General features: G+C 47.3%; 1 protein-coding gene across 3 annotated transcripts in view; it reads left to right on the forward strand.

Moving 5' to 3' along the window:
• The window catches only part of DGKG (diacylglycerol kinase gamma), a 210,241-nt gene that overhangs the window by 80,180 nt on the left and 103,115 nt on the right, over nucleotides 1–26,946 (forward strand). Inside the window, exons 9-19 of one of the 3 annotated variants that reach the window (XM_029939689.1) lie at nucleotides 571–693; nucleotides 5,021–5,138; nucleotides 6,647–6,735; nucleotides 9,730–9,846; nucleotides 10,851–10,943; nucleotides 12,915–12,980; nucleotides 15,231–15,310; nucleotides 16,469–16,543; nucleotides 19,308–19,393; nucleotides 23,685–23,774; nucleotides 25,832–25,992. In XM_029939689.1, the coding sequence (XP_029795549.1) occupies nucleotides 571–693; nucleotides 5,021–5,138; nucleotides 6,647–6,735; nucleotides 9,730–9,846; nucleotides 10,851–10,943; nucleotides 12,915–12,980; nucleotides 15,231–15,310; nucleotides 16,469–16,543; nucleotides 19,308–19,393; nucleotides 23,685–23,774; nucleotides 25,832–25,992 (1,098 nt within the window). The remainder of the gene's footprint in view (nucleotides 1–570; nucleotides 694–5,020; nucleotides 5,139–6,646; nucleotides 6,736–9,729; nucleotides 9,847–10,850; nucleotides 10,944–12,914; nucleotides 12,981–15,230; nucleotides 15,311–16,468; nucleotides 16,544–19,307; nucleotides 19,394–23,684; nucleotides 23,775–25,831; nucleotides 25,993–26,946) is intronic. The other 2 variants (XM_029939690.1, XM_029939692.1) reach the window with 2 other exon arrangements.

Here is a 26,946-nt window from a genome sequence, read left to right on the forward strand (position 1 = left end):
TCTCTGGGGTTCTATACCTTGACCTCCCACTTCTCTGACAGGAAAAATTAAAGATATAATTCAAATAATATTACCTAATAATAATACACCTTAACCTTTCCACCGTAGCTAAATTTTTATAACAGGAGTTCAAGGAATTTAGAGCTAGAAAAAATTTTAAAGATTTTTCTCAATTACCAGATAATATTAATAGTAACAATTACACTGGGGTGTTCCTATGAGTCAGATATTAGATTAGATATTTGATATACATTTTCTCTTACCCTCACTGCAGTGCTACAAACATAGCAATGTTATCTTCATTTTACAGATGAGCAAAGCAGAACCCAGAGCATAGGAGTGGCTCGCCCAAGGCCACAGAGTCAGAGCAGGGCCGGGCCAGGAGTGGAACCCTGGCCTCCTCACCCCATTTGCTCCCTCACTGCTCTGCTCATGGTGAATTAGAGGGCAGAGGGGTAAAACACAAACCAGACTTTTGCTCTTTGCAGAGCAAAAGAGAAAGAAGGAGACGGAAGGAGGTAGGGACGTGCAGGATGAATGTGGACAACTGTTGCTCTCTGGGTTCTGCAGATACTGGAGGAGATGTTGCAAGGAATGGACTACGACCAGGACGGCTTTGTGTCTCTAGAGGAGTGGGTCCGTGGAGGGATGACCACCATCCCACTTCTGGTCCTGCTGGGCATGGATGACTCTGTAAGTCAGCAAGCCTGAGCGCAAAAGAGCTCTTGCCTTTCAGAAGCATCAGGCTCCATGTGGAAGTTCACATCTCTATATGGCCTTGGCTTCCGCCCCAGACTTCCCAGTGGACACACCAGATGCTCTAGGCCAGCCCAAAGGCCTCTCTTTTTACCGATTAGTGCCTGGCATATAATTCATTCATTTGACAGAGGACATTTGCTAAATTATAACTAAATAAAGATATTGTTGTGAGCACTGGGAAGGAACACAGATACAGGGTTCATCCACCAGAAGATTATACTCAACCAGGAAGGGAGGAAAAATCAAGGGAGAATTCTGTCTTTTCCACAAATTAGGTTAAAACATTCCAAGAGAGTTGAGGAAGAAAGGAAGGAAAGAAGGAGGGGAAGGAAAAATACCAATCTGTTGGAATGTGGAGGGCATTGTGATGGTATCTACTCAACCATCAAAATAATCAAATAAGATAGATATTTTTTCCTAATTTATATAGATGGAAAATAGATTTGAGGCCTAACGAGCAAAGGAGGAGCCAGAATTTATTTGCACTTGACTCCAAAGATCCCACGCTTTCTAAACCTCCGACACTTAGAAGTGAGACAGTAGGAAGAAGACTTGGAGGTAGTTTGCCCTGGCCAGAAGTACATGTGGGATTCTGGTATCTCATCCTTGAGTATAAAGATCAGGGAGAAAGACCTTAGAGGATGTTGGATCTGGTTCTCAAGGTAGATATGATTTGGCTGATGAAATATTATAGAAGAGAGAGTTTATGGCTGTGAGAAAAAGCTTGGTCAAAGACCTAAATGACCAAAAGTTCACAGTGTATTAGAGAAATCTGCCAGTTTGACACGAATAGGGGACACATGTAGAGGCTTCATGTGAAACCCATTGTAGTATATGCCTGCCTCTGTCCTAGTCTGCTTATTTTGCAAGGGAAATAACTTCCATACACAAGGTAGGAAGGACAAGAACCAGAAGTACACATCGTGACATTCAGCATTTACCAGGACCGTTGCACAGTTGTGGACACTTTGAGTTACTGAAATGTCAGAGAGAAGAATGGGAAGTTCAGCCGAGTTACCTGTAATGTCTCCATGTGACAGTTCTGCAACACAGGACTGCAGTTCAGAACCTAAGCCTCTATTCCCAACACTCAAGAACAAAGAATCCTGCTGTCACCTTGGCACGTCCAGGTCTTTCCAAGTGCTAACTAGAAATGAAGGACCCAGGAGCTATACAACTGCCTCCTTATTCCTTAGGATCCAAAAAGTCAGAGCTGGAAAAGATCTTGGTGATCTGTGGCCTAGTCTCTGCATTTTACAAACTGAGGGCCAGAGAGGTAAAGGGATTTTGCCAAGGACACATACCTAGTTAATACCAGAGGCTAACCTCCAGATTTCAGGGGATCACAGTGCTCATTCAGTGACTCTTTACCTAGAATGTTCCATGTGCAATAATCCACGTGAGCTAGGATGTGAGGTGCTCAGATAAGAAAGACATACTATCTGCTCTCAATACTTGAATCAAAGTGGAAGTTCCCCTTGGGTGTTTCCAGCATACCTGTTATTTTTTTTCTCTGAGACATAGGAATGGAAATGAGACATTTTAATCACAAAGGAAGCAATTTCTGTTTTCTATTCTGTCATAGACTTGCTGAAGTCCAGGGCGCCACACAGCTCTTTGCATGGAGCCACTGTCTTATGGCTGGAAGAGGGAGAGACAGACTATTTCTTCACCACTCCCCTCAGTGTCTCCTCCAAATGCCAAACCAGCCGTGTAGAAGACCATAATGTACATCAATAAAGTGGCAGACAAAAGCAAATGCGAATGTGGTTTTTATGAATCAAAAGTTTTATGCATTTAATTCTAAATATGTACTAAGTTGTTAAGTATTTACATCGAATACTCAGGACTCTAAAGGTAAAGCATTCCTCAGTGTCTTAAAAATCACACCGCTCCTTTGGCTCTTTCCAAACCCACCTGTGGACACTGAAAATCTCTGAATGGCACACATTCATATGAGAAAGAGTCCATGTCCAGGGGACGTTGCAACAGCACCCTAGCACCTGATTCACAGCGAGGAGGTGACTCCCACATCCTGCAAAAATGAAAGGGCCACATGATGGTGCTATAACCCAAGCAGAAATGTCGCTTTATCCTTCCTCTGCGTCCTTTCGCTTCTAACCCTGTATCTGCGAAAATAGTATCTGAGAAAAGGAAAGTCAGCCAACTTAGTTAATGAAGGTATTTTCAGGTAAAGTGACCATCACTCAGGCTCCAGGAAGACACAGCTGGGTCTGCTGAAGAGGGCTGTAATTCCCCTTCTCTCCAGGAAGGAAAACCGGATTGTAGAGGCAGGGGACAGGGATGAAAGGTCAGGCAAGCAAGATCCCCAGTTATTAAATCAGTTCCTTGTTATTTTATAGTCTGGGATTATTTATATAACTTCTCCAAGACCCTCTTTCTTTGTTTCTGGTATAGGTATAAGTCTGCCTCCTGGCAGGTAAAAAAACACTCCACTTATTTTGCGTTCTCTAGTGTCTAACAGGGAGAGGAACTTAATAAAAGTTTTCATGCACACGGTGGTAAGTACTGGATTAGTAGCATTACTTACATTATTGCATTTAATTCTTATAAAAATCTTCTGAATTAGATGTTTATCAAATTAATGGATGAATCAGTCTTTTTATGAATCATTTAATCAATTAGTCAATCTGTTTACAAAAAGTGGAAATCATTAGATAAAAAGACTATAATTCTATAAAACTCAGATCTTGGAAGAAGCAGGATTTTGAGGTGGTGAGAAGAGAAATGCTTAGCCTTCCCCCAGAAGGAGACCAGCATTTGGAAAGGCAGATGGGCTTTTCTAGAGACCATAAGGAGCACAATCTGGGCCCAGGAATGGATCTGGTTGCTGTGACCAGCCCAAACCAGAGGTGCCCAGAAGTAGGAACCTGGTGTGAGTCTGGCACCCTGGTCTCTATGTTCCTGGCTGCCAATCCTCCCTACCTTATCACAGTACTTCTGATTGCCCTTAAGACCAGACCAGGGGTATTAGTGTTTTGACGGAGCCCATGAGGGTACATGGAGGCATATTCCTGAAGCCACAGCCTCTGATAAGGCTGTGCTCCCAGAGCTAGAAGCTGCAAGATCTGGTGTCCCAGGGATGCTGTGTGATAGTGTGAGGCTTGGCTTATCTAGTGGATAAGGATGAATTTGCCAATTCAGGAGGAAGTAGTTTAACGCTCTCTCTATCTCTGTCTCTTAACTATTTTATCTGTATACAGGAAGTTGAAAGAAATATGTTGTTTTCAGTAAACTACTTTTGCCTGATTACAAAACCAGTGCATGCTCACTATAGAAAATTTGGAGAATGCAGAAGAAAGGAGAAATTAGAGATAAAAATAAATCTGTAGTACTAACAGTAGCTAACCTCAGTTAGCAGCTTAGTGACATTTCTTCCCATCAAAGATCTTATTATATTAAACTGAGATTATATTGTCAAATTTGCATTCTACTCTCTTCACTTAGCATTGTGTCATGAGCATATTCCAATGCCATTAGATACTCTTATTAGTATCTTTTTGATGGCTGATAAATCACATGGATGTACCACAACTAACCTTGGGATAATTTTGAGACCTTCAGGATATTTCCAATTTCTCATTGTTTTGAAGTTTTTTTAATGCTTATTTATTTATTTTGAGAAAGAGAGAGCAGGGAGTGGTGGAGAGAAACAGAGGGAGAGAAAGAATCCCAAGCAGGCTCCATGCTGTCAGCCTTGGGCCCGATATGGGTCCCGGTCTCATAAATTGTGAGATCATGACATGAGTTGAAATTAATAGGTGCTTAACCGATTGAGCTACCCAGGCACCCCAGTTTTAAATAATGCTGGTTTAAACATGTGGCAGAGCACAAAAATGTTCATCCGACTTTCAAAAATTTTTTCTTTGGGATGAAATCCAAGAAGGGGAATTTTTAAGTCAAAAGTTACAAACATTTAAAGGATGTGGATGGATGGATGGATGGATGGATATATATAGAGAGATAGAAGACAGATAAAAAGTCTGTTCTGACTTACACTTCTGTTAGCCATGTAGGAGAGGTCTTATTTTATCCCATACATACATTCCTATTCGGACATAATTTGTAATATTTGCTAGTTTTCAAAACAAAGGACTTTGTTTTGATATGTGCTTCTTTTGAAAGAGTCCCTAAAACAGTTAAACAAATGATTAGCTTGTTTTCCATATAGAAGAGTCTTCTCTGGCTTCTGCTAGCGTGGGGCTCCCTGCTCAGCATCTCATTCCTCGTGTCCCTGCAGGGCTCCAAGGGGGACGGGAGGCACGCCTGGACCATGAAACACTTCAAGAAACCCACCTACTGCAACTTCTGCCACATCATGCTGATGGGTGTTCGGAAGCAAGGCCTGTGCTGCATGTGTGAGTCAACTTCCTTCAAACCTGTTCCCCCAGGAGGTGTCTTGCTGTGCACATACTTGAGCCATTCTGGACAGAGTCTAGGTGCTTCTGCTTCCTGGCTTGAGGGACCACCTATATTGTCCAATAGCAGGAAATAAAGCAAGAGCTCTGTGTTCTATTTTGGTTCTACCCAAGTTAAACGAACAAAGACTGTCCTGTTAGTGGAGTCCTGTCATGGGCCGCTGAGCCCTAGAAAAAAATGATCAACGTTCACGCAGAATTTTAAAACATCTCACAGTAATTTTAGTTGGGTTTCGCTAGTTAATGTTTATTTTGCTGAAGCTAGGAGTGGTCATTAATAAGCAATATAAAACTGTATTGTGTAAATGCATGGAACTTAAAAGGCTCCTTTTGTTTGTCTTTATAATCTATTTAGTAAAGTCAGACAAGAGAGGAGGAAAAAACAAAGGTGAAAAAAGAGGGGAGGGTACTGGAAAGAAGAAGTGGAGAAAGATGGAGGAGAAGGAAGGAGAAGGGGTGATGTAGAAAGTGGGGGGGACAGGAAGCAGGTGGAGAGGGGAAGAGGCTACAATGGGCCTGTAGGGACCAGGGCCTAATGGCTGCAGAGTCCTGCAAGCCACCTTACCATGTAGGCAGCGCACACTCCGCCTGGACCCATGAGAGTCTGGTGAACTGTCGCTGGGGTGGTGTTCAGGCCACTGAACTGTCTCATGTAAGCATGCACACAGGAGCTAGGCAGCAAGTGACCCAGCCACAAAAGTCACCTTAGCAGAGCAGGGCCCTCTATCCATCAAGAGCCAGCATTGGTGGGCCTTCCAGTTCTGACACTCTTCTAGAAGAACCCCGTCTCATTCCTGTTGGGTTCGAGGCATACTACTGTTTGCATAGTAGTAAAGAGTGGTAACAACCACAATAATAATGTATGGAATAGCTATTCTAATCCAGACGCGTGGTACTTTACATACCTTCTCTCATTTAATGCTGTAAAAGCCTTTCAAAGAGAAAGAGGCAAGAATCAGAGACATGAAGAAAGTCACCTAAGATTATGCATGTGGTTAACCAATGGCAGAGCCAGAGTTCAGGCCCAGGCTTGGGCTTTGCTTAACTCCACACCACCAATGTTAGAACACCCCACCCTTTCTCTTTCCTCTTTAGGACTCCCAACATACATGGCATTGGCATACGGAGGAGGGGGACTCCTCATATTCTCCTTGGTGGAAAGTGCCTTTCTAGGAATGTTTTCTTGCTGCATTCACTCTCTGCAGTGGAAAGTGCTGTGTTGGGGTAGAGGGTACAGAGACATGTCTGGGAGAGAACGGTGGACTCCCTTCTCAATAAGCAACTGGAGACAGTTCCAGATTTCCATTAGGATGGCCAGCTCCATATGTCCCTTGCCTCTGACTGGCCATCCAGAGGGAGGCATGGGCCTGGGCTGAAGTGGAGGTGGGCAGATGGCTGGACCTCCCTAGGTGGCCACTCACAAGCACTTTCCTCTTTTTGTTTTCCAGATTGTAAATACACTGTGCATGAACGCTGTGTGTCCAAAAACATTCCTGGATGTGTCAAAACATATTCAAAAACCAAAAAAGGCAGTGAGGTTAGTGATACCTGTTGTTTTACTGCATGCTGCATCCCGGGTAACACATCCATCACCACAGATTCCTGTGCAGGAAGCTTTATCAAGTCCCTTCTCTGCCTCAAGGACAACCCTTAAATCATCCCATTCATCCATCAATCCATCAGCATCTCCATGGTCCCCACCATGTGCCAAGCACTGTTCTAGGGGGTACACAGCTTACAAGGTGGTCCCCAGCCTGTTCCAGAACTGTGGAGTCTAGAGGGAGAGAGACAGACATGTAAGCAAAGTACAAAGAAGTGAGCTGTATGATAACGGTAGGTCTTGTGGGACATACAGTGGAGGCACCAAGGAGGAGGCACGGGAGTTTCAAGGAAGTGACATTTGAGTTGTGTCTTGAGCCCACATCAGGAGGACTTCACAAGGCATCAAGGAGGACGGGGCACCCTAGGCAGAAGAACCTTCCAGCGCAAGGCATGGAGACATGGCGTATTCTAGACCCGGTAGTCAGGTTGGTGTAACTGGGACAGAGGATGCTTGTAAGGAAGTGATGGGAGATAGGCTCTGAAAATGCTGGGTCCAGCCTGGGTGAGGCCAGCTGAGGAGTCAAGAAGGGGTCTCTTACACAGTGAAGGGGCCACTGAAGAGCTTTAAGCACATGGGGGAAATTATTGGGTTTGTGAATTAGGTTAACTGCTCTGACCATGGTTCAAGAGAGACATCCAAGGAGGGAAAAGAGCTCCTCCAACCATTCAGGCAAGAGGCAGTGCCTCACTGAGGGCCTGACAGAGGGTGGGGGGCACTCTGCACACACTGTCCTCAATATATTCGCAGTCACACCGTGGTGGCCATGTCTCTACTGAGTATCCCCTGGTGGTGCTGGTTATTGCATATTTTGACTGTCTCCCTAGCTAAGGTAGAGGAGATGAAGGGAGAGTTGGAGACATAATTTGAGGTACCACCACCAGGACTTGGTGATGGGGATGCAGGGAATGAGAGCAAGAGGAAAAGGTCAAGGGTGGCTTCCCAGTCTTGAACATGACCATTGGGTCATGCCATTCACAGAGTGTAGAAATACACTTTCCTTTATATCAGCAGGGGAAGGGCACTCTGAGTTCCCACAGAGGGAAGAGACCATTGAACCTGAGTCAGGAGACAGTTAGCAGCAGGGAGTGGCATCCAGCCCTCCTCAAAAGGACTCCTGAGAGAAGGGCATCTCCAGGACACACATGCATGCCCCATGAGACATCGCATGGTCTCTTGTCTACTCCATACACCATGCCCTTTTCATGTTCATACCTTTCACTGGGACGCACTGGGTACCGCCTGGGCCCATGCCCTAAGCCTGTGCTCCGGCCACTTGCCACACACACAACAGAGGGAGACCCCTGACGGGCCAGTAGGGCACATTCACAACCTCCTGAATCTCCAGGGCAACCCAGGTTGCCATCTCTTTTGATCCCGGAAGAGGATGGAGAAGGCGGCATAGTGGTGGGACACAGCCGTGGACTTGGGGTCAGAAGACCTGGCCATGAGTCCTTACTTGGCCACTTACCAGCCTTGGAATCTAGGGCCAGTCCCTTAACATCTTTGAAGCCTCATATTTTTATCTCCAAAATGGAGATCATAGGAATCTCAGAGCAAATTCAACATGACCAGATAGATGACAAATTGATTAGCAAACTGTGTTCTTTATAGCTTCCGGGGTACACAGTGCAGGTGAGAGGCTATAAAATAAACATGACACAGCTTCTAGAGCAACAGTTTTACCACAAACCTTCTGGGGGGAGGACGTAGTAACTTAATTGATAAGTAATTTATTTAGTACAAATATGGGTGGTGTAATGCAGATACTCCCTGTGTTTTTTAATATTGTGTTTGTAGTTGGCACTTAGGGCTGTGCCCTCACATTCCTCCAGAGTCCACAAGCTCTTCATTCTGCTGTTTGGGGTGCCCTAGCGGACAGTTTTGAGAAGCTCTGTAGAAACCTGGACAGAGATAACTGAGGGCTCTAGCTCCCAGAATCTGGTGTCATGGGTCACTCTGCACACAAACACGTACTCTCCCCACCCGCCTCCCGCGGTCCTGGGTTCCCCTGGGGCATTTCCCAGTCAGTGTGCAGGTCCGACCAGCTGTCCAGGAGACACGTGCAAGCCGTGGGCTGCTGAACTACACTAATTTCGTCGGACCTTCTCTCTAACATCCTTCTACAGTGCTTTTCAGCCTTAGCTGCACATTATTTATAATCATTCAGGGTGCTTTAAAATAAACTACTGATGAGTCCTGTCTCTAGAGACTCTGATTAATTTGATCTGGAGTGAGGGCAGGTTGGTAGGACTTCTAGAAGCTCCCAGGGGGTTCTAATGGGCTGAGAGCCACTGGCCTGTAGAAGACTGGAGGGGAAGGGCGTTTTATCCTTCAGTGGACACCTCCAAAGGGCCAGAACTGTGCCAGAGAAGCTCTTCCAAGTGTGCTATCTTTTTAAATGCTTCCAGCAAACCTAGAGGTGGGGCTTGTCATGCCAAATTCTACAGTAAGGGTCCTGAGACTCAGAGAGGTTCAGGGAACTGGCCCAAGGTCAACTGGCTGCAAAGTGGAAGATCAGTGACTCCAACCAGTTTTGTCCACAGCCCAAGCCCCCTCAGGCTTCCCTGCATCACGCTGCCTTCCAGAAGAGGGCGCACACAAGCACCTCACTGCCGGGAGTTCTACAAGACAGACAGATGGACTGCCAGACAGGATGCTGCTCAGAGGCTTGCCTGCCAGGGCGAATGAGCTGTTCAAAGTGCGGGCCAAGTGCTTGTTGTCTGCTTTGATTAGGGTGATGGTGGTTAGGCAGGGAGGGACCAAGTCAGTGCAATGCAGCAGAGCAGCTCTATATCCACTGAGTGCATCCACTGAAGGGAAAGCAACCCCTCTGCCCCCGCCCCCCACTCCTCCCAGACCCTTCTCAGGCTCCAGCCCGGGGATATGGCTCTGCAGCCTTCCCTGGTACCCTTCCCTTCCCTCCTGCAGGTGATGCAGCACGCGTGGGTGGAAGGGAACTCTTCTGTCAAGTGTGACCGGTGCCACAAAAGTATCAAGTGCTACCAGAGCGTCACCGCGCGGCACTGCGTGTGGTGCCGGATGACGGTGGGTTGGCGCGCAGGGTGGCTCTGTTTCTTTTCAGCATGTTTTTGCTTAAGCCTCAGCCAGGGAGCAGTGGACATGCTGCCAGAGGGCATGAGCAGAGCTAGGGAGCAAGACTGAGGGGTCCAGAGCCCCCATTCAATGCTCTAAGAGTGCCTCCAATGAATCACCAAGCTTCCCAGAGAGGCCAGCCCCTGAACCAGGGGAATAAGAATTGCTTAGGAAGAAGCAGGCAGCTGTGAGCAGCAAAACAGGCCATTAACATTTTTTCCTGGGTGTCATCTGGGCCTAGGGGCACAGAGTAGGAGTGCAATTAGACAGCAGAGCCCCTGCTCCTCAAGACGTCAGAGGAAGGTACACTCCTTATAGCAGTCCCATTGCTGGGGCCATGGTCTGCACCTGCTTCTGCCAGTCACAATTGTCCTCAAACTTCCGGACACCTGGAGAGCAGCCCAACCTGTCCACCAAACCAAACTTTGTGCCATATCTTGTCCCCTTGATCAGGTATCAGCCTCAAAAAGGACATGCCTCCAAATCAGACCGAAGATCTCTTAAAATACACAGGTTGAATCTTGAGTTTTACTTCCAGCCTCCCACAAGTTTGTTCAATAAGATCTCCAGCCTTCCAGAGTCTCAGAGCCTAGGGAGCAAATGTCCAAGGGGGGGTCTTGAAATCCACACAGGGGTGCCCTGCTGAAGGGTCACAGGCCTCCCCATGACCATTTCACTCCAGCAGTCCTGGGCAGCACTTGGTCTTCTTTCTCTGCCTGTAGCCAGCTCAGCACCCTTGGTCACACCACACTGCGCGCGCGTGCGCGCACACGCACACACACACACACACACACACACACACACACACACACACACAGCTATACTGCCAAAGCTGACAGTGCATAAGGATCTGGGGGAGTGTTGCATAACTGCCTCCTCAAGCAAACCTCTGAACCCTCACCCTTGACATTTCCTTGATCACTTTCATTCACTCTCATCTTCATTGTCCCCTCTAGTTTCACCGCAAATGTGAATTATCAACATTGTGTGATGGTGGGGAACTGAGAGACCATATTTTGCTGCCCACGTCAATATGCCCTGTCACCCGGGTAAGTATTGCTGCCCCACCAGGTTCCTCTGGGCTCACATTTCGCAGGTAGGCGGCACTCAGACAGGTCGCATCACTCCGAGGGCTTCCTCACAACTCCTAGGCTGTGTGTTTTCACTACAAGTTTGAAAGGTCAGTGCAACCCTCATCAAGAGAAAACTCCTCTCATTGGTGCCAAGCAACTGCTAGCCACCTAGACTGCTGCGAAACGGCCCATCAAGGGAAGCACGAGCATTCTAAGCACCTTGCCAGCAGAGAGCACAGTTGCAGGAATTTCTGCCACCACCTGCACATGGCTAGACCTCCTGGGCCCCACCTGTCCCTGTCAGCCTGTTTCCTATGTCTAAACATGGAAATTCCTTTGCCTTGAGGATTCCCACCTGGGGGGCCCAACCCAGTTTGGAGATGAAAGCAGGAAAATTCAAGTCCATTTATCTCCATCTGAACCTTTCTGTCTCTTGTGTTGGAGACTCCACTTTCCAAACCAAACACCAAACACCTGAGCTGTCCCTTTCTGTTTTCTAGATGTTGCTAAGTCTCACTGATCCCTCATATTTCATCCTTGACTTGACTACTCCTTTTTCATTAAAAAGCTGAAGGAAAAGCACCACTTTGAAAAACCAGTTGGCAGCATCTACTAGGTTGGAAACACACAAACTCTGTGACCCAACATGTCCTCCTGTGTATAAGTCGGGGAAATATGTGCATTTAGGGGAGCCTGGGTAGCTCAGTTGGTTAAGCATCCAACTCTTGATTTTGGCTTAGGTCATGAGCTCAGGGTCATGAGATCAAGCCCCACATCGGGCTTGCTGCTGGTTGTGCAGCCTGCCTGGGATTCTCTCTTCCTGTCCTGCCCCTCTTCCACTCGATTGTACCACTTGCTTAAAGAAAGGCAGAAAAGGAGAGAGGAAGAAAGGAAGATGAGCATTTATTCCACCAAAAGATCTGCACAAGAATGTTCATATGGGTTTTGTTCATAACAGTCAAACACTAGAAACCAGGGGCACGTGGGTGGCTCAGTCGGTTAAGTGTCCGGCTTCTGCTCAGGTCATGATCTCACAGTTCGTGGGTTCAAGCCCTGCGTTGGGCTCTGTGCTGACAGCTAGCTCAGAGCCTGGAGCCTTCTTCAGATTCTGTGTCTCCTTTCTCTCTGACCCTCCCCTGCTCATGCTGTCTCTCTCTCAAAAAAATAAATAAAAACTGTAAAACAAAATTTTTCAAAACCCCTAGAAACCAGCTAAATGCTGACAGAGGGGTTTGAGGCATATTGATGTAAAGGAATACTGCATTGCTATGAGAAAGAGCTATGCTGAGCTGCAAAAACATTGATAATCTCAAAGATACAATGTTGAACAAAAGAGGCTTGACTCAAAAAAAGACACTCCCTAGGATTTCATTTATGAAATTTAAAAGGCAGGAGTGATGCCTGGAGAGACAGTAGTTACAAGGGTATATATGTTTGTAGAAATTCATCAAGCCAGAGATTTAGACTTGAATGTTTTACTATACTATACAAAATAAACCTCCATAAAATAAATAATAAGCATTGAAGAAAAGAAACAAAACAGGACAAACAAAACTAAGAAAAATGACTTACTCAGTATCACATCAGTTAGATAGTGCTGAGCAGAGAAGCCAGATCTAAAACCTTGCTTCCCGGAGCTCAAGCTTCTAAATCAACAAAGTAGATTTCTGCCAATTTCAGCGTTTCTTCTCCCTAGGTCTGTTCCAGTGTTTTGAAGTTAAAGTCAGAACAAGCGATGATAGAGGCCTGGGGAGTCTTAGAGAAACCCGTAGGGAAGCATTTCTTTTTTTATAGATAGAAAGCCCCATTTTGAAGAACTCTCCCCTACTCTATACTGGTTTTGTATTCTCTTTCTTTATATTAGCTATTTGTTTTTCTTATGATCACTTTTGTATATTTGGCTTTTTTTTTTTTTTCAAAGTATGTTCGTCTTTTCTCTCGCTGCAGGACAGGCAAGCTGGAAAGTCTGATGGCAGTGTGTCAGCTAAGGGTGAACTTGAACTTGTAATGCAGGTACCTCCATAAGCCTCAAGTCCGTCTCTCATTCTGAGTTGGTCCAAGGCTGTTGGGGAGGAGAGGGGAAGGAGGACAGGGTTTGCGTTCCAGAGAAATATATATCAACATCTGTTTTCTCATCTGATGAATTACATCACACAGGAGGATACTTTGTTTCTAGCTTCTGGAAATTATCTTTGACCATCACACTGTTGGCAAGTGGTGAAAAGGGGAAATTGGTTTATCCCATTGCTGGTCAAATAAATTTAGGAACAAGTTACATAAAACTTCAATATGCACACCTCCCAGAGATGCTCTCAGATTAAATGAGAACATGCAGATTCGTGTGTCTTGAAAATTAAAATATAAGCAGTAATGATGGAGAAACCTGAATAATATGGGAGAGCTGTAGATGCCTAGAAAGGCAGTTGGAGTGCACGCGCACGCACACACACACACACACACACACACACACACACAGACACACACACACTTATATACACAATGCATGTATACCCGTTGTTTACATCTCGTTATCCTGCATCTGTTTTGATTGGGTGTGCCCATGCTGTACGGGTTGCTAAGTATTTTGAATATCATCCCAGAGGTAAAGAATCACTCCTCAGGCTCCAAGATGCTTCTGGGTGTCACAGTCACCCTGGGAAGATGATGAGAGTCTTAAACACTCTAAAGAACGCTGCTGTCCACATGGTGCTGTGTTTCCTGAAACTTTAACCTGAGAGCTGGCAAAGGAGGCATCACACATTGAATATGGGATATACCTACATCTCCATATCAGTCTGTCCTTCAGCTGAATCCACAAGTGTTTATTAAGTACCCATTCCCGTATCTGGTGTCACGGGGAACTTGGTGGGAGGGTTATACATACACCTGCCCTGCTCCCGAGACATTTCAAATCCAGTTGATATTTTGAGACATTTACCTAAGAAAACATAAAACAAAACCCTTGTGAATGGGCAACAAAAGAAGCCCAGATGATATTACATACTTCAAGTGCAATGATTTCAGTTGCAATGATTAAGGAAAGCTTCACAGAGGAAGGAGCTCTTGAATTGGGTCCCCAGAATGAAAGCTTCTTTTTAAGAAGGAAGTGGGCTCTCCGGAGCATCAGGGAGGAGAAGAAACCAGAGTGAGCAGCCCCACAGGGTGGGAAGTCAGGAGACACACGCCCTTGAGGGTAAGAGCCAGGCTTGGCTGGGCTGCAGCTGAGGGCTATAGCAGCTAGTAGGCAACAGTAGATTGAGGCTATGCTGAAACATCTTGGATGCTGGCTTAGGAGATTAGATTTGTATCCTCTGGGCAACAAGGTATCATTAAAGGTTTCTGAGCAGCCATGGCACGACTGATGTCCCAGGAAGGAACTGGGTATGGGACTTAACCTGAGGTGGGAAAGGCCCAAGCTGGGTGGGTACCATGGCAGCTGCTAGAGAGAAAGGGACATCCAGGGAAATGACTGGCAGGACAGGGTCTTCCCTAGGTGACTAGATGAATGATAATAATATGTTTAAGAGGAACAGTGAGCTAGGAGAGAGGACCAGTTCTGTGGGGAAGGAAGACAGGTCAGGTTTAGGTATGTGAGTTTGCAGTGATTGATGGTGAGACATCTGGTTGAAGGTACCCAGTGAACAGTAGGAAATGTGGAACCAAGGCTCAAAAGGAAAACTGGGGCTGGAAAGGTGGATTTGGAAGGTGCTAGTGGAAGTGATGGTCAACTGCCCGAGTATTATTTGATTGATGCCTACGACCAGAGGATGACAACTTCTAAAATTACATTCAGTTGTATCCCTCACAAAATATAATCTTGTGCTTACAAGAGTGCCTGGCTGGCTCAGTCAGTGAAGTGTGGGACTCTTGATCCCAGGGTTGTGATTTCAAGCCCCATGGTAGGCATAGAGCCTACTTAAAAAATAAATTTAAAAATATATAATCTTTTGTTTATAGCCACAGTACCATATCATCATTCAGTGAGCTGAAGTTATGGTGCCATTGCCGCATCTCTGATGCCAGCCTCAAACTCTTGTCACCATTAACACTACTTAAGGTTACTCAAGTCAAAGACATTTACTTAGCTGATTAACCCCTCAGAAAACTCATCCAGTGGAGAAAGACCTACCTTCCAACTACCTCTCCTCCATGCTGAAAGTGCTTCTCATCCACCTTTCCTGGAATCCCTCTTAGCATCAACTTTCATCGCATCCATCCTATTGGCTGAAAAAGATCTAATTTCTTTTTCTTTTACCTTTTAAGTACAAGATCATCCCCACCCCAGGTACCCACCCCCTGCTGGTCTTGGTGAACCCCAAGAGTGGAGGGAGACAAGGAGAAAGGTATGTTCTCTTCTTTTTCAAAACGGAGAGGCCAAGAAAACCTCCCTCAGGGTTTTTCTTCCCCTTAACAGGGTGGACTGCAGAGACAGGCAGATCTGGGTATCAGTCCAGCCCTACCACTTACCACTTTGTGACCTGGTTCAGCCGACTGCTTTACATCCCTGTGCCTGGGTTCCCTTCTCTGTAAATGGAGATAATAATTATTTCTCCAGTCATAACGGCGTTGTGAGGATTAAATTAGACATATGCTTAGCCTAGAGCCCATCACATGAGCCATTATCATGGCTCCCAGGGTCAGACCAAGTTCTGAGACACCTGTTTCCTTCCCAGCCTCCCAGATCCTTTCTTGATTTAAGAGGTGTGGCAGGACTCCCTTGATTGGGCCCTCCTGGCTGCCAGTCCATCTCCTGAGAAAGCAGGACACTACTTCATCAGTGAAGGAAACGCCCAGTTTCCTGGAAGCACTAAGGGAATAAGAGGAGAGAGGGGAAAGGGCAGAGCAGCTCTGCCTCCCTGTCCTGTTCAGCTCAGTGTGATGGACAGACAATGCAGCGATGTGGAATCTGGGTTTACAAAAATAATAAGTAGGGTTGAAGCAAGAACTGCAAGAACCCTACCTAGTCCAAGGGACAAGGCACCTGCTGAACTGACCTGATTTGCTGGAGCCTCAACACCCAGCCGAGAGCTGGTTACTGTCCCTTGTCCCAAGCCTTTCCCTGCTGAGCCCCATCTCCTGCATTTCCTTCTGATCCCAGGATTTTGGGGGGCTTTCCATAGAGGGTTCCTTGATACCTCTGTATAGTCCACAAAGAGCAGAATCATACTACCTAGAACATACAGAACATTTGGAAGAAGAATAAAGCTTTAAGTAGAATAGAAGTTTTATTCTCAGCAAGAGGGGATGGTCCTGGGTTGAGCGCTGCAATCTGGGATGGTGGGGAGGCCTTGGGCCACCCTGGTGAGGGAGTGGGTGATGCCAGCGGGACCTGGGACTTCAGGGTCTTCATGGCCTGCGTGCAGTCTTCTCCCCTCTTGGGTTTAAATGGACCCAGATTCCCACTACAAGTGGGCTCCAGAGGTGTTTGCCCTACTGCGACTTCTCACAATGACATGCTCCTTCTCTGTCTCTCTCTCTCTTTCTTTTTTTTTTCCCCATAGAATTCTTCGGAAATTCCACTATCTGCTCAACCCTAAACAAGTTTTCAACCTGGACAATGGGGGGCCTACTCCAGGGTATGGAGAAATGATCTTCTTATCTCTCCTCCTCCTCCACCCTTCACTTCTGAAGAAGATACCTATCTTTGGTCACCCTTCATGTCTTACCCTTTTCATCTTCTTTTCCTCCCATCTACTCTTACTTGCTCCTGTAGATACTCAGGAACACCCCTTATGGCTAAGTCTGGGAAGTAGCCTCCTATACCCCACCCCAGAAAAAGTTGTTTTTCCTGTAAAAGAGAAAAAGCACATATGCCATTCATTTGATTGAAAGGAAGAGCGGGCTGGTAAACTATGTTAACTTATCTGCAAGGCTGTGTTAGCTGGTGTCTTCATACTGAGTTATCAGGGATGGGGAGAGAGTTTTCCTGTCACTGTCAGCAGCTCAAAAATCCATACTGCTGACTCAGAGTTCTGTTGGGGAGCATTTTAGGATCGGGGCAATTGGTTATTCAGTGAAATCACTTTTTTTCTGGGATTATCCAGTTTAGAGGTTGTTAAGCTGCCCCTGGCCCTTCTCCCCCAATGTGCCTGTTGGCTCTTTCACTGCCCAGCAGAACGGGAGAGTGATAAGAGGAGGCAGGTGGCCCATCTGCAGCCCGAGTGCAGCTCTGGTGGGAGGAGCTGGGCCTGGTGTCAGCACCGAGTTGATGGCTGCGGTCCCTGTAATCAGAGGCCCCTCCGGCCTGGGGCTGGAAGGCACCCAGACTGGGCTGCTTACCAGACAGAGCTGGTGCGCTAGAGACATCTGCTGGCCAGCCCGAGCCTGTCTCCATGCCAGGTGCTCAGATCAGTATACCAGGCTGGGCTTCCCAGAAGACAGCTGCTTTGCCCAGCCTCCTAACCTGCGTTTCCATGCGCAGTTCAGCAAGACCCTCAGCGGGAGGGGAGGGAGTGTTGCAGTAAGAGTAAGAACTAGAAAAAGGGACCATGTCCCTGTCTTCAGTTGTTTGCCATGAAGCTGTTACTTATATGGCTGTGATGGGGCAAGACTCAGTTAAAAGGGGGAAGGAAGCCTGAATGCAAGTGCAGCACCTTTACCATGACCTACCCGCAAAACTAATTGCAAATCAGAGCCCACCTATGCTGCTGGGGGTGCCATCCTAGTCACCATGATGGCAGTTACTGACCTGTGACTGAATGGCAGCCTGCAAACACCTTTACCAGCTCCCTCTCTTTTAGGGCATCATAATGCTTGAATGCAGTACTGTAGCTTCGCCTCATCCATCCTTAATTGTTTTTGTCCTACATGATAAGCCTGGTGGCCTCTTCCGGGGCTCCTGTGCCCTGAGTGTCTTTGTGGGGCCAGTCTGTCACCAGGCAGGTTGTCTAACTGAAGGGAGCCTCCGTTCAGAATTCACTTCCTAAAGGAGAGCAGAGTTCTGCTAGAGATGGAGAGGGGAGGAAATGTTGATTTGCCCACAGATGTATCAACAACTCAGAAAGCTCCAGGCCAGGCTGGGCCAAGGGGAACCTCTGAGATTCAGTTCCTGAGTCCCACCCCAGTGTGTTTACAGGTCACATTTATTCTAAAGCAAAGGTTTTGTACCTTTTTGTGCCAGAAACCCATTTGGCAGTTTGATGAAGCCAATAGACCTCTTCTCAGAATGCTTGTTAGTACGTAAGATGAAATCTAGAGGATGACCAGGGAAACTAATGATACTGAAAAGATAGTCATCAAAATATTAAAAACACAAATATGTAATATGGAATATATGTGATTTATTAACACATTTTTGGCAAGATTCAAAGATAGGTCTAATAACTATTATTAATTTAAGGTAGTGATGTGCATAAGTGATAGGAGGGAGCCTACCACAGCTGTGATAAAACATTAAAATACCTGTGATTGTGACTTCTAACAAAGTCACGGGTAGTGTTAATACCTCTGATTTGTTGCCCACTTTCATAATTGAAGGAGAGGCTAAATCTCAGAGCTTAGGGAAGGCAAGAATGTAACATTTTCTCCTCCAAGTTCATGGCACTCTGGTTTCTATCTACAGAGCCCTTAGTGGTTTCCGGGCCCCAGGTGAAGAGCCCTGTTCTAGAGGAGCCTGGGTGGCTCTGTCAGTTGAATGTCCAGCTTTGGCTCAGGTCATGATCTCATGGTTTATGAGTTCGAGCCCCATATCAAGCTCTGCTGACAGTACAGGGCCCACTTTAGATCCTCTGTCTCCTCTCTCTGCCCCTCCCTTGCGTGCTCGCTCGCTTGCTCTCTCTCTCTCTCTCTCTCTCTCTCTCTCTCTCTCTCAGAAAGAAATTAATATTAAAAAAGAGAGCAAGAACCCTATTCTAAAATGTGAAGGCCTCAGAAGGAAGCCGGTGCTCGCTCCACTCGGCTCTAGACCCTCAGGACAGTGGGATGAGGATCCACTAGTTCACTGCACCTGACTTAGAGGACAGTTTGTGAGGACAGAACAGGCAGGAGAGCCAGAAGGAGTCCACATGTTAGGGAGTCCGTTGTATTGGTGCCCAAATAAGCAAACTATGGCTGCCTCTGTACAAATAGTAGAGAATTTCTAGAAAACCATTTTCTCTTTGTGTTGAATGTTGGGTTACATTCTCCTCATACAAGAACAGCTCCCCAGGGTTCTCCTCTATACTCAGTGGTAGCTCCTTCCTTTGTAAGTTCTGGATTTAGAACACTAAGTGACCCTTTCAACACCAAAAGGAATCAGGGCTATAACATACTCCCAGGGAACAGGGGAGACCCTGACTCAAGCAGTGTCAAATGTCCGCCACAACCTAGTAAATAAGACTATATTGGCCTTTTACTTCCCAGATTGAACTTTTTCCGTGATACTCCAGACTTCCGTGTTTTAGCCTGCGGAGGAGATGGGACAGTTGGCTGGATCTTGGATTGCATTGGTAAGAAGGGGCTGGGAGGGGCTTTCAAATTTATTTAAAGTCAGAGTACAGCAACAAACAAGAAAGAGAAGCGGAGCCATGTCTTGTTGATGCTTGTTTTCCACTCTTGGACCATTGCTGGACTACAGTGCTTGACCCTTGTATCTTGACTGGAAAAAAAGAAATGGAAGGACAGGTACAGATGTAACTGTTTAGTTTCAGGCCTTGCCTCATGAACATGGCTGCAAGTTGGGCAGTGGTAGAACAGGCCAGATTGGGGAGCTAGTGGAGGGAAAGGGAGGGCAGGACTAGGTCTTCAGGCAGACCCAGGGTAGTGGAAAAAGGCCAAAGAATTAAGCATAGGTTCATACCCCAGGGCAGATCACCTTGGGCTGAGCACCTAGACCCTGAGTCTGGAAAGCACTTCTAGAAAGTGCATATTGGTACAAGCGAAGAAAAGTCATGCTGGGGTGTGTCCAATATGCTTAGATTAGAAGGGAAGTGGGGAGAGCCCAGGCTGGGAATCAGGAGGCCTGGGTTTCAGTCCAGCTCTGCCTGGATCGGTGGGTCCTTGGACATCTCCTCCTCTGCAAGGGATGGGGGCTAACTCTGGAATTGTCTGTCATTCCTTCCACAAATACTACCTGTGCACCTCCACATACCATGCTCTGCTCCAAGTACTGGAGATGCAGCAGTGAACAGACAGATGGAAATCCCACCCTTTCTTGAGGGAGGAGACAGGCAGTCAACAAACAAACAAATAAACAAAAACAAGGGAAACATACAACATGCAGACAGTGATAAAAAAAAAAATACCAGAGAAGGGGCAAGGAGCTTAGCAGGAGGTAGGATGGGGGTGGCCTACAATCTATGACTGAGTGTTTGGAAGATGTCACACAGCCGATGACATTTATGTGGAAACCTGTAGGAGAGGTGAGCCATGCAGATACCTGAGGAAAGAGCAGTCCCCGCAGGAGGAACAGCAAATACAAAGGCCCTGAGGTAGGACCAAAGCCAGGCTACTGAAGGCAGAAGAACTGCAGAGCATGCTTGGAACAGAGCCTGTGAAGAAAGAGTGGCAGAGGATGAAACAGATAGCACAGGGCCAGGTCACTAGGACGTGTACAGCAGGAAATAGAATATGGCTTTCATACCAGAAACGTCCCAAGATGCAGGATGGCTTTGAGCAAAGGAAGGACACAACAGGTCATGAGAAGAGGGCAGAAGCAGGGAGACCAGGCAGGAGGCACCTAGAGCGACCCAAGGGAGAGGTGACCAAGGCTTGGACAACAGAGACACAGAGGAAGTGGCGAGGAGTAGTCGACGTCTGGATATCTTTTGAAGATGGAGCTTACAGGATGAGAGGAAGAGAGCAGTCAGGGCTGGCCATGGGCAGACCCTGACAGGGGCCAGGAAGGCTGTGCCTCTGGGGTCGTAAGCAGACCACCAGGAAGGGTGGGACCACACCCGGCACACCTGCCGCCTTCTGCTCCCTACAGACGTTTCAGTTTCCATGGACACAGCCCTGCCAAGCAGCCACCCACGCTCTCCTGTCACCTCCGGCTCTGGAGTTGCTTGTGGGAGCGGGGAAACATCCTCTGGGAGCTGAGGAAGGAAAAGCTGATGAGCAGAGGGTGGAAGGCTGCAGTCTTGGGAGCTGCTCATGAGGGAGAATGTAGGCTTTGGTGATTTTACAAAATTCATCTGCAGAGAGCACAGGGGAAAGGATATGCCCAAAACTGGAAGAAGAAAGGTCATGTGACAGATTGGCAACCTGAAGAGAAGAAACAGTGGTGGAAGGAATAACTGCATGATGCTTATTCATTCATTCATTCATTTATTCATTCATTCATTTATTCATTCAAGAATGTTAAATTACTTTAGTGCCTTCTGCCACCCCATGTTGGTCCCCTCATTGATCTGTTTATACTCTAGAGCCAGAGGGGTCTTTCCTGAATGTCAGTGGGTTCATGATGATGTGTGTAAAGCAATTCAGTGGCTTCCCATTATTCTTAGGATAAAGACAAAAACCTTCCAAATGATCTATAAGGTCCTGGTGCTCTAGCAGCTGCCCACTCTTCAAGCCTTACTTCCTACCTCCATTCCTCTCCCTCTGGACTCCAGCTACCCAGTCCCTCTCTCGGATCCTTGAATACACCAGTCTCCCTTCTACCACAGGGCCTTTGCACAAGTGGTTCCTCCTGTCTGGTATGCTCCCTGGCCATTCCTTGCTCAACGTCAACTTCAGATCTCAGCCAAAGTGTAGCTTCCTCAGAGGACCCAGCCTCAGTCACCTTATTATATGATCATATTTCTTCCCTTTCCAGGATGAATATGAAACTATGCCTCACTTATAGGAAGACCTCATTAGTCTCCATCTCTCCCTCTCAATTGTAAGTGCCATGAGAGCCTGTGTCTTGGCACTTGGACCCACTATTAGAGCCATAGCATCTAACACAGCACCAGCACATAGTAGACCTTTAGTAAATGTGTGCAGAGATACTGTGGTGGATGAGATCTAGTTCCCCCAGGGAGGTTACAGCAAGTAGTCAATTAGAAGACTCAACTGTAAGATCATCCTTGGTGCTGAAGAAACACTTTGGAGAGGCACCTGGCCCAGATGACAGCAAGCAGGGAGGGCCTCCCAGAAGTAGCGCCTACGCAACAGAGAGCGTGTGACTTAAGGCAATGAAAATACTTCAGTGTGGTTGACCTGTCAAGCAGGAAGAGGCTAGAATGGAAGGCAGACCCTAGTGCCATGTTAGAGGTGATGAGAGCAGCCATGACAGAGGGAAAGCAGGAAGCAGGGAAGTGCACTGCTGGGGCTCCAGCTCGGGGACAGCCTTCCTTGAAGGTGTGGAGAGCCACTGAGGCTGGGAAAGCAGAGAGGAGGCAGTTGCTTCAAGACCAGGGGGAAGAAATCACGAAGGAGAACCCAGGCGTCGCCATAGGAATAGCTAGAAGAGATGGTGAGGAGATCTATTAAGGAAAGAGCACTTGGTAACTGAGCCGGGTGAGGGGGGCGTGGAAACCTCAGATGACATCTGGGTTTCTAGCCTCAGCACCACGAAGATGGTTGACTTTTGAGATGGGGACCACAGAAGGAGCAGACATAAGGAAACAAGGGCCTTCCAGGTAAAAGGCACAGCTTGTACAAAGGCAGGGAGGCATAAATGCAGACCATGGGTTCTGGGAACCATGACAGAATTCATCGCTTTGCTCTGTGCCCCAGCTTACACCTCCTGGTGGTGATCTCCGCCCCGGGTCTTGCCTGAGTTCCGCCACTTCTGGCACAAGTCAGACAACCTGGGGGACCTATGAACTCCCCTTTTGCTAGGGCAGCCCTAGCATTAGCCCCACTCACTGATTCCTGTATCACCCCTCCCCCACCCACACCCCTCTATCAGCATTACTCACATCCCCAGGCACCAAAGCGTGCTGTGGTTTATGTGAGTGGCGCCCCCTGGAGCCCAGTGGGTGCCCGTGCCTGCTCCAGCTTTCTCTGGGCAGCCTGCATGTTGCTGTAAGCCTGCAGCCAGATTGAACCACACGTGTTCTGCTGTGTTTTCTCTAATGGTTCATTCTGATGCTCCTTCACAACCAGCAGGGGAGATAAGGCTAGGAATTGTGTATTTGCAAGTCTGGGGTGTGGTGGGTGGAAGTGACAAACTGGTACCCGAGTGCCAGATGACACCTTGAGGTTTTGTTTGTCAGACACAATATTATTTTTAAAGTTTGAACCTGAATGACTTTAGAGGAGGCAGCTTCAGGTTTCCAAAATGCCCCACTAGTTCCTGATTTCTCAGACTCACCTGTTCTGTGACCCATACACCTCTCTAGCCCTGGAAGCAAGGAGGGGCCGGGGCTTGGGACCAAAGAGATCTGGATTTGGATTTTGAATCTGAATTTACCTTCCCTCTCTGAACCTTAGCTTTTTCATCTATGAGGAGAATAATAATTCCTTGTAGACTTGGTCTGAGGAATAAATGGAGAAAGTATTAGTTATGATTACAGAACTACTGTTTTTGCGGTTTATGCTGTCACCCTAAGGGAGAGAATTTGGATGAAATGAGGATAAGCAGGTGCAAGTTACAAGGAGACAGTCAGCTCAGTGTGAGAGAATCTTTAGTAGTGGTTCACATCTGCAGAGGGAAGAGACAGCTTTAGGAGGTAGTGTGCTCTCCATCATGGGAGCTATTCAAGCAAAGAAGGCTATGGAAGGGTTGAAGCATAAGATCAGGGATGATTAGGTAACCCAAAGTTTCTGTGATCCAGTGGCATATGATTTTCTCTTCCTCTGTGTGGGTTGCAGATAAGGCCAACTTCGCAAAGCATCCACCTGTGGCCGTCCTGCCTCTTGGAACAGGAAATGACCTGGCCCGCTGTCTCCGCTGGGGAGGAGGTGAGTGTGCATGCAGGTGGCACTGCCCTGGGGACAGGCACTACCGTCTCCAGGGATGCTTTGCTGAGCTAGGCTCAACTTCCCTTTCAAGAATTATATTCCACAGAGTCATATCTACTCCATGGCCATTCCCTTGCCCTTCCGCATCCTGCCGAGATCTGTGCTTACACCCCAGTATGTTTACTATCGCCCTGAAACTATCAGCAAAGAGCCTGCCTACCCTGGCCAGACATAGTCGGCTTTAGGGTAGCCTTATCTATCTGCCTCCTCGCTTGATAGGGACATACTTAGGCATTTTCTGAATAAAATTTCCTCCTCTCCAAATTATTGCTATTCTTCTGAGTTAGGACTCAGAATGCAAACTGAAAAGCTACATCACCAGCTACTAGGGGCATCCAGATGATTGTAAGCCCCCACATCCATTGGTGTTCCTTTTGAAATCCCCATGTCTGGGATCCCAAGGTGGTAACCTGCTTACAGGATGAGGGGGAAGAGCTGCGGACAACTCCATAAACTGCAACAGTGCCCATGGAGCTGGGAGTGCTCCAGAGAACAGAGGAGGCCAGGGTAGCACATGGAAGGGGCAGAGCCGTCTGGCAGGCAGAACTAGGGTGGGGCTCCAAATGGCTGATCCGTGCAGCATGGATTCAAGTCCAGGCCAGGCAGTGGTCAGTGTTCAGAGATGGGTATACGCCCAGTGGCAGGGGTAGATCAAGCAGGAGCCAGCCCTAGAAGGAAGTCTGCAGGAACCAATGTCTTCAGCCACACACTGAGGCTAGGGAAGAGCCCCCTGTTCCAGAGGAGGAAGTGGGATGTAGTCCCATGCTCTGCACATCTAGGCAACACAGCTCAGCACAAATTTCGTGCAGGAAGCACAGCCTTATGCTCCCAGAGAGCCTCAAGGCCCTCAGCTACATGGTTGCTATCATTGCTAGCTTGTGAAGCGTCCCTAGGGAACTGACTAAACTGGCAACATGAAGCTACTCTTCAAGGTTGCCCTGAAGGAAGCAGGAACGTGGGAGTGTTATCTGAAAGGGAAGACTGACTCTCCCACTACCCTTTCATGCTTATAATTCTCTTTCTATACTACTTTTCTATTGCATAACAATTATCATATACATAGAGGCTTAAAACATCCATTTGTTAGCTCACGGTCCTGTAGGTCAGAAGGCCTGAGACAGCCTGACAGGGTTCTCTGCTCAGGGCCTCACAGAATGAAATGAGGGGGCTGGACAGGCTGTGCTCTTCTCTGGAGTTTCCGGACAGAGAGTTTGCTTCTAAGCTCATTCAGGTTGTTGGCAGAATTGAGTCCTTTGTGGTTGTAGGACTGAAGTCCCTGGTTGTTAGCTGGGACCACTATCAAATCCTTGAGGTTTCCTTTTTTCTTGACATGAATTGCTCCATTTTCAGAGCCAGCAACAGAGAATCTGCCTCACCTAAAATCCCTCTCAAGCTTTGAATCTATTTCTTAAGGAAAAGCCGGTCCTTTCTAAGGACTCGGCTTATTAGGTCAGGTCCACTCAGATAATCTCCCTTGCTTAAACTCAACTGTGCCATATAATATACCTAATCATGGCAGTGACTGTCCTATCTTATTTATAAGTCTTGGGAGTTTTGCATGTGTATCCCCAGGGTCTGGGATAGGCAGGAATAGTGGGGACCATCTTAAAACTCTGTCTGTCATACTGTCCATCTCTGACATGACAGTCCTGGAACAGACCCTTTGTTGTCTCGTGATCTCCCACCCAGCCATATAATTCTGTAGGGTTTATTTCAGCTATGTAAGCCTACCCAACTTTGGCCAGCTCCCACCCCAACCCTGATGACTTTGGCTTCCAAATCTCCCAGTTTCTTTCTATGCCCTATTGTCCTGTCCTTCTCCATGGCTCAGGGAACCTAAGTGTCTCTGGCCCCCAGACACACTTGGGGGGTTGGGGGGGGGTGCATCTCCTGATCACAGGTGCCCACAGGGTTCCCTGCCCTGACAGCTGCCTGTACATCAACAAAAAATCTTAGCCTTTCTGCTCTGGGGACAAATGTAATGCCATGCTCCACAGGTTATGAAGGGGGCAGCTTGACAAAAATCCTGAAGGACATCGAGCAGAGCCCCTTGGTGATGCTAGACCGCTGGCATCTGGAAGTCAGCCCCAGAGAACAAGTGGAGAATGGGGACCAAGTCCCATACAGCATCATGAACAACTATTTCTCCATTGGTGTGGTGAGTTGGTCAAGAATTACCGTTCTGCATGGAGGAGAAATGTCTGGGTGGGCAGGAAGGTTCTGGTCTTTCATTGTCCCCCTCTCAGTGCCTACTCTTTACCTCTGCCAGCTGCCCCCAGCCTTGACTTGGGTCCAAGCATCCTTGCATCTGGCCTGAGCATGGACACCTTGAATGTACCAAACCCTAGACTGGAGAAAATTCTTTCCCCTATAATTTTAAGTAACACAAGAAAATAAGAAATTTTTTGAAAACCAAACTTACCCTTTGGATGATTTGAGACAGTTTTAAAAAAGCAACACCAGGAAATAACCAAGGCAAAGTCGGGAGAGGACTCTCATGTGAGCTCCCAGAATTGAGAATTCTGACCCTCCAAGGAGGACCACGTGGTCCCAAGCTGGCTTGGCTGGCTTAGCTGTCAGAATTCCTTCTCTCCTGTTCTCCTGCCTCAGCTCAGCTGCATTCCTGCACTCCAGGTGCTCATGAATCTCTGGGGGCGTCTCCTCCCAGCTGACCTCTCAGCTGAGCTCCGTGCTCCTGCTTGGTGCTTCCACAGCCTTCTGCATTCACCCCATCAATGCAGTCTCTGCGTTCGCCCAAAGGGATTGGTTTACTGTCCCTTGACACACACCCCCAACACACACACACACACACACACACACACATATAGACACCCCCCAAAACATACTGCCCTAACACACACCCCCAACACATATCCACAGCACCAACACACACACACACACACCCCTAACACACACTCCCAACACACATATACTTAATATACCCCAGTAATACACACCCAACACATACACCTAATACCCCCAACACACATCCCCAACACACATACACAGACCCAACACATAGATGACCCCCCAAAACACATCCCTGTACACATACACACACACTGGCCTAAAACACACCCCCAATCCACATTCCCCAACACATCCAACACAA

This window comes from Suricata suricatta, chromosome 5, assembly GCF_006229205.1.
Source record: "Suricata suricatta isolate VVHF042 chromosome 5, meerkat_22Aug2017_6uvM2_HiC, whole genome shotgun sequence".
Classification (NCBI taxonomy): Eukaryota; Metazoa; Chordata; class Mammalia; order Carnivora; family Herpestidae; genus Suricata; species Suricata suricatta.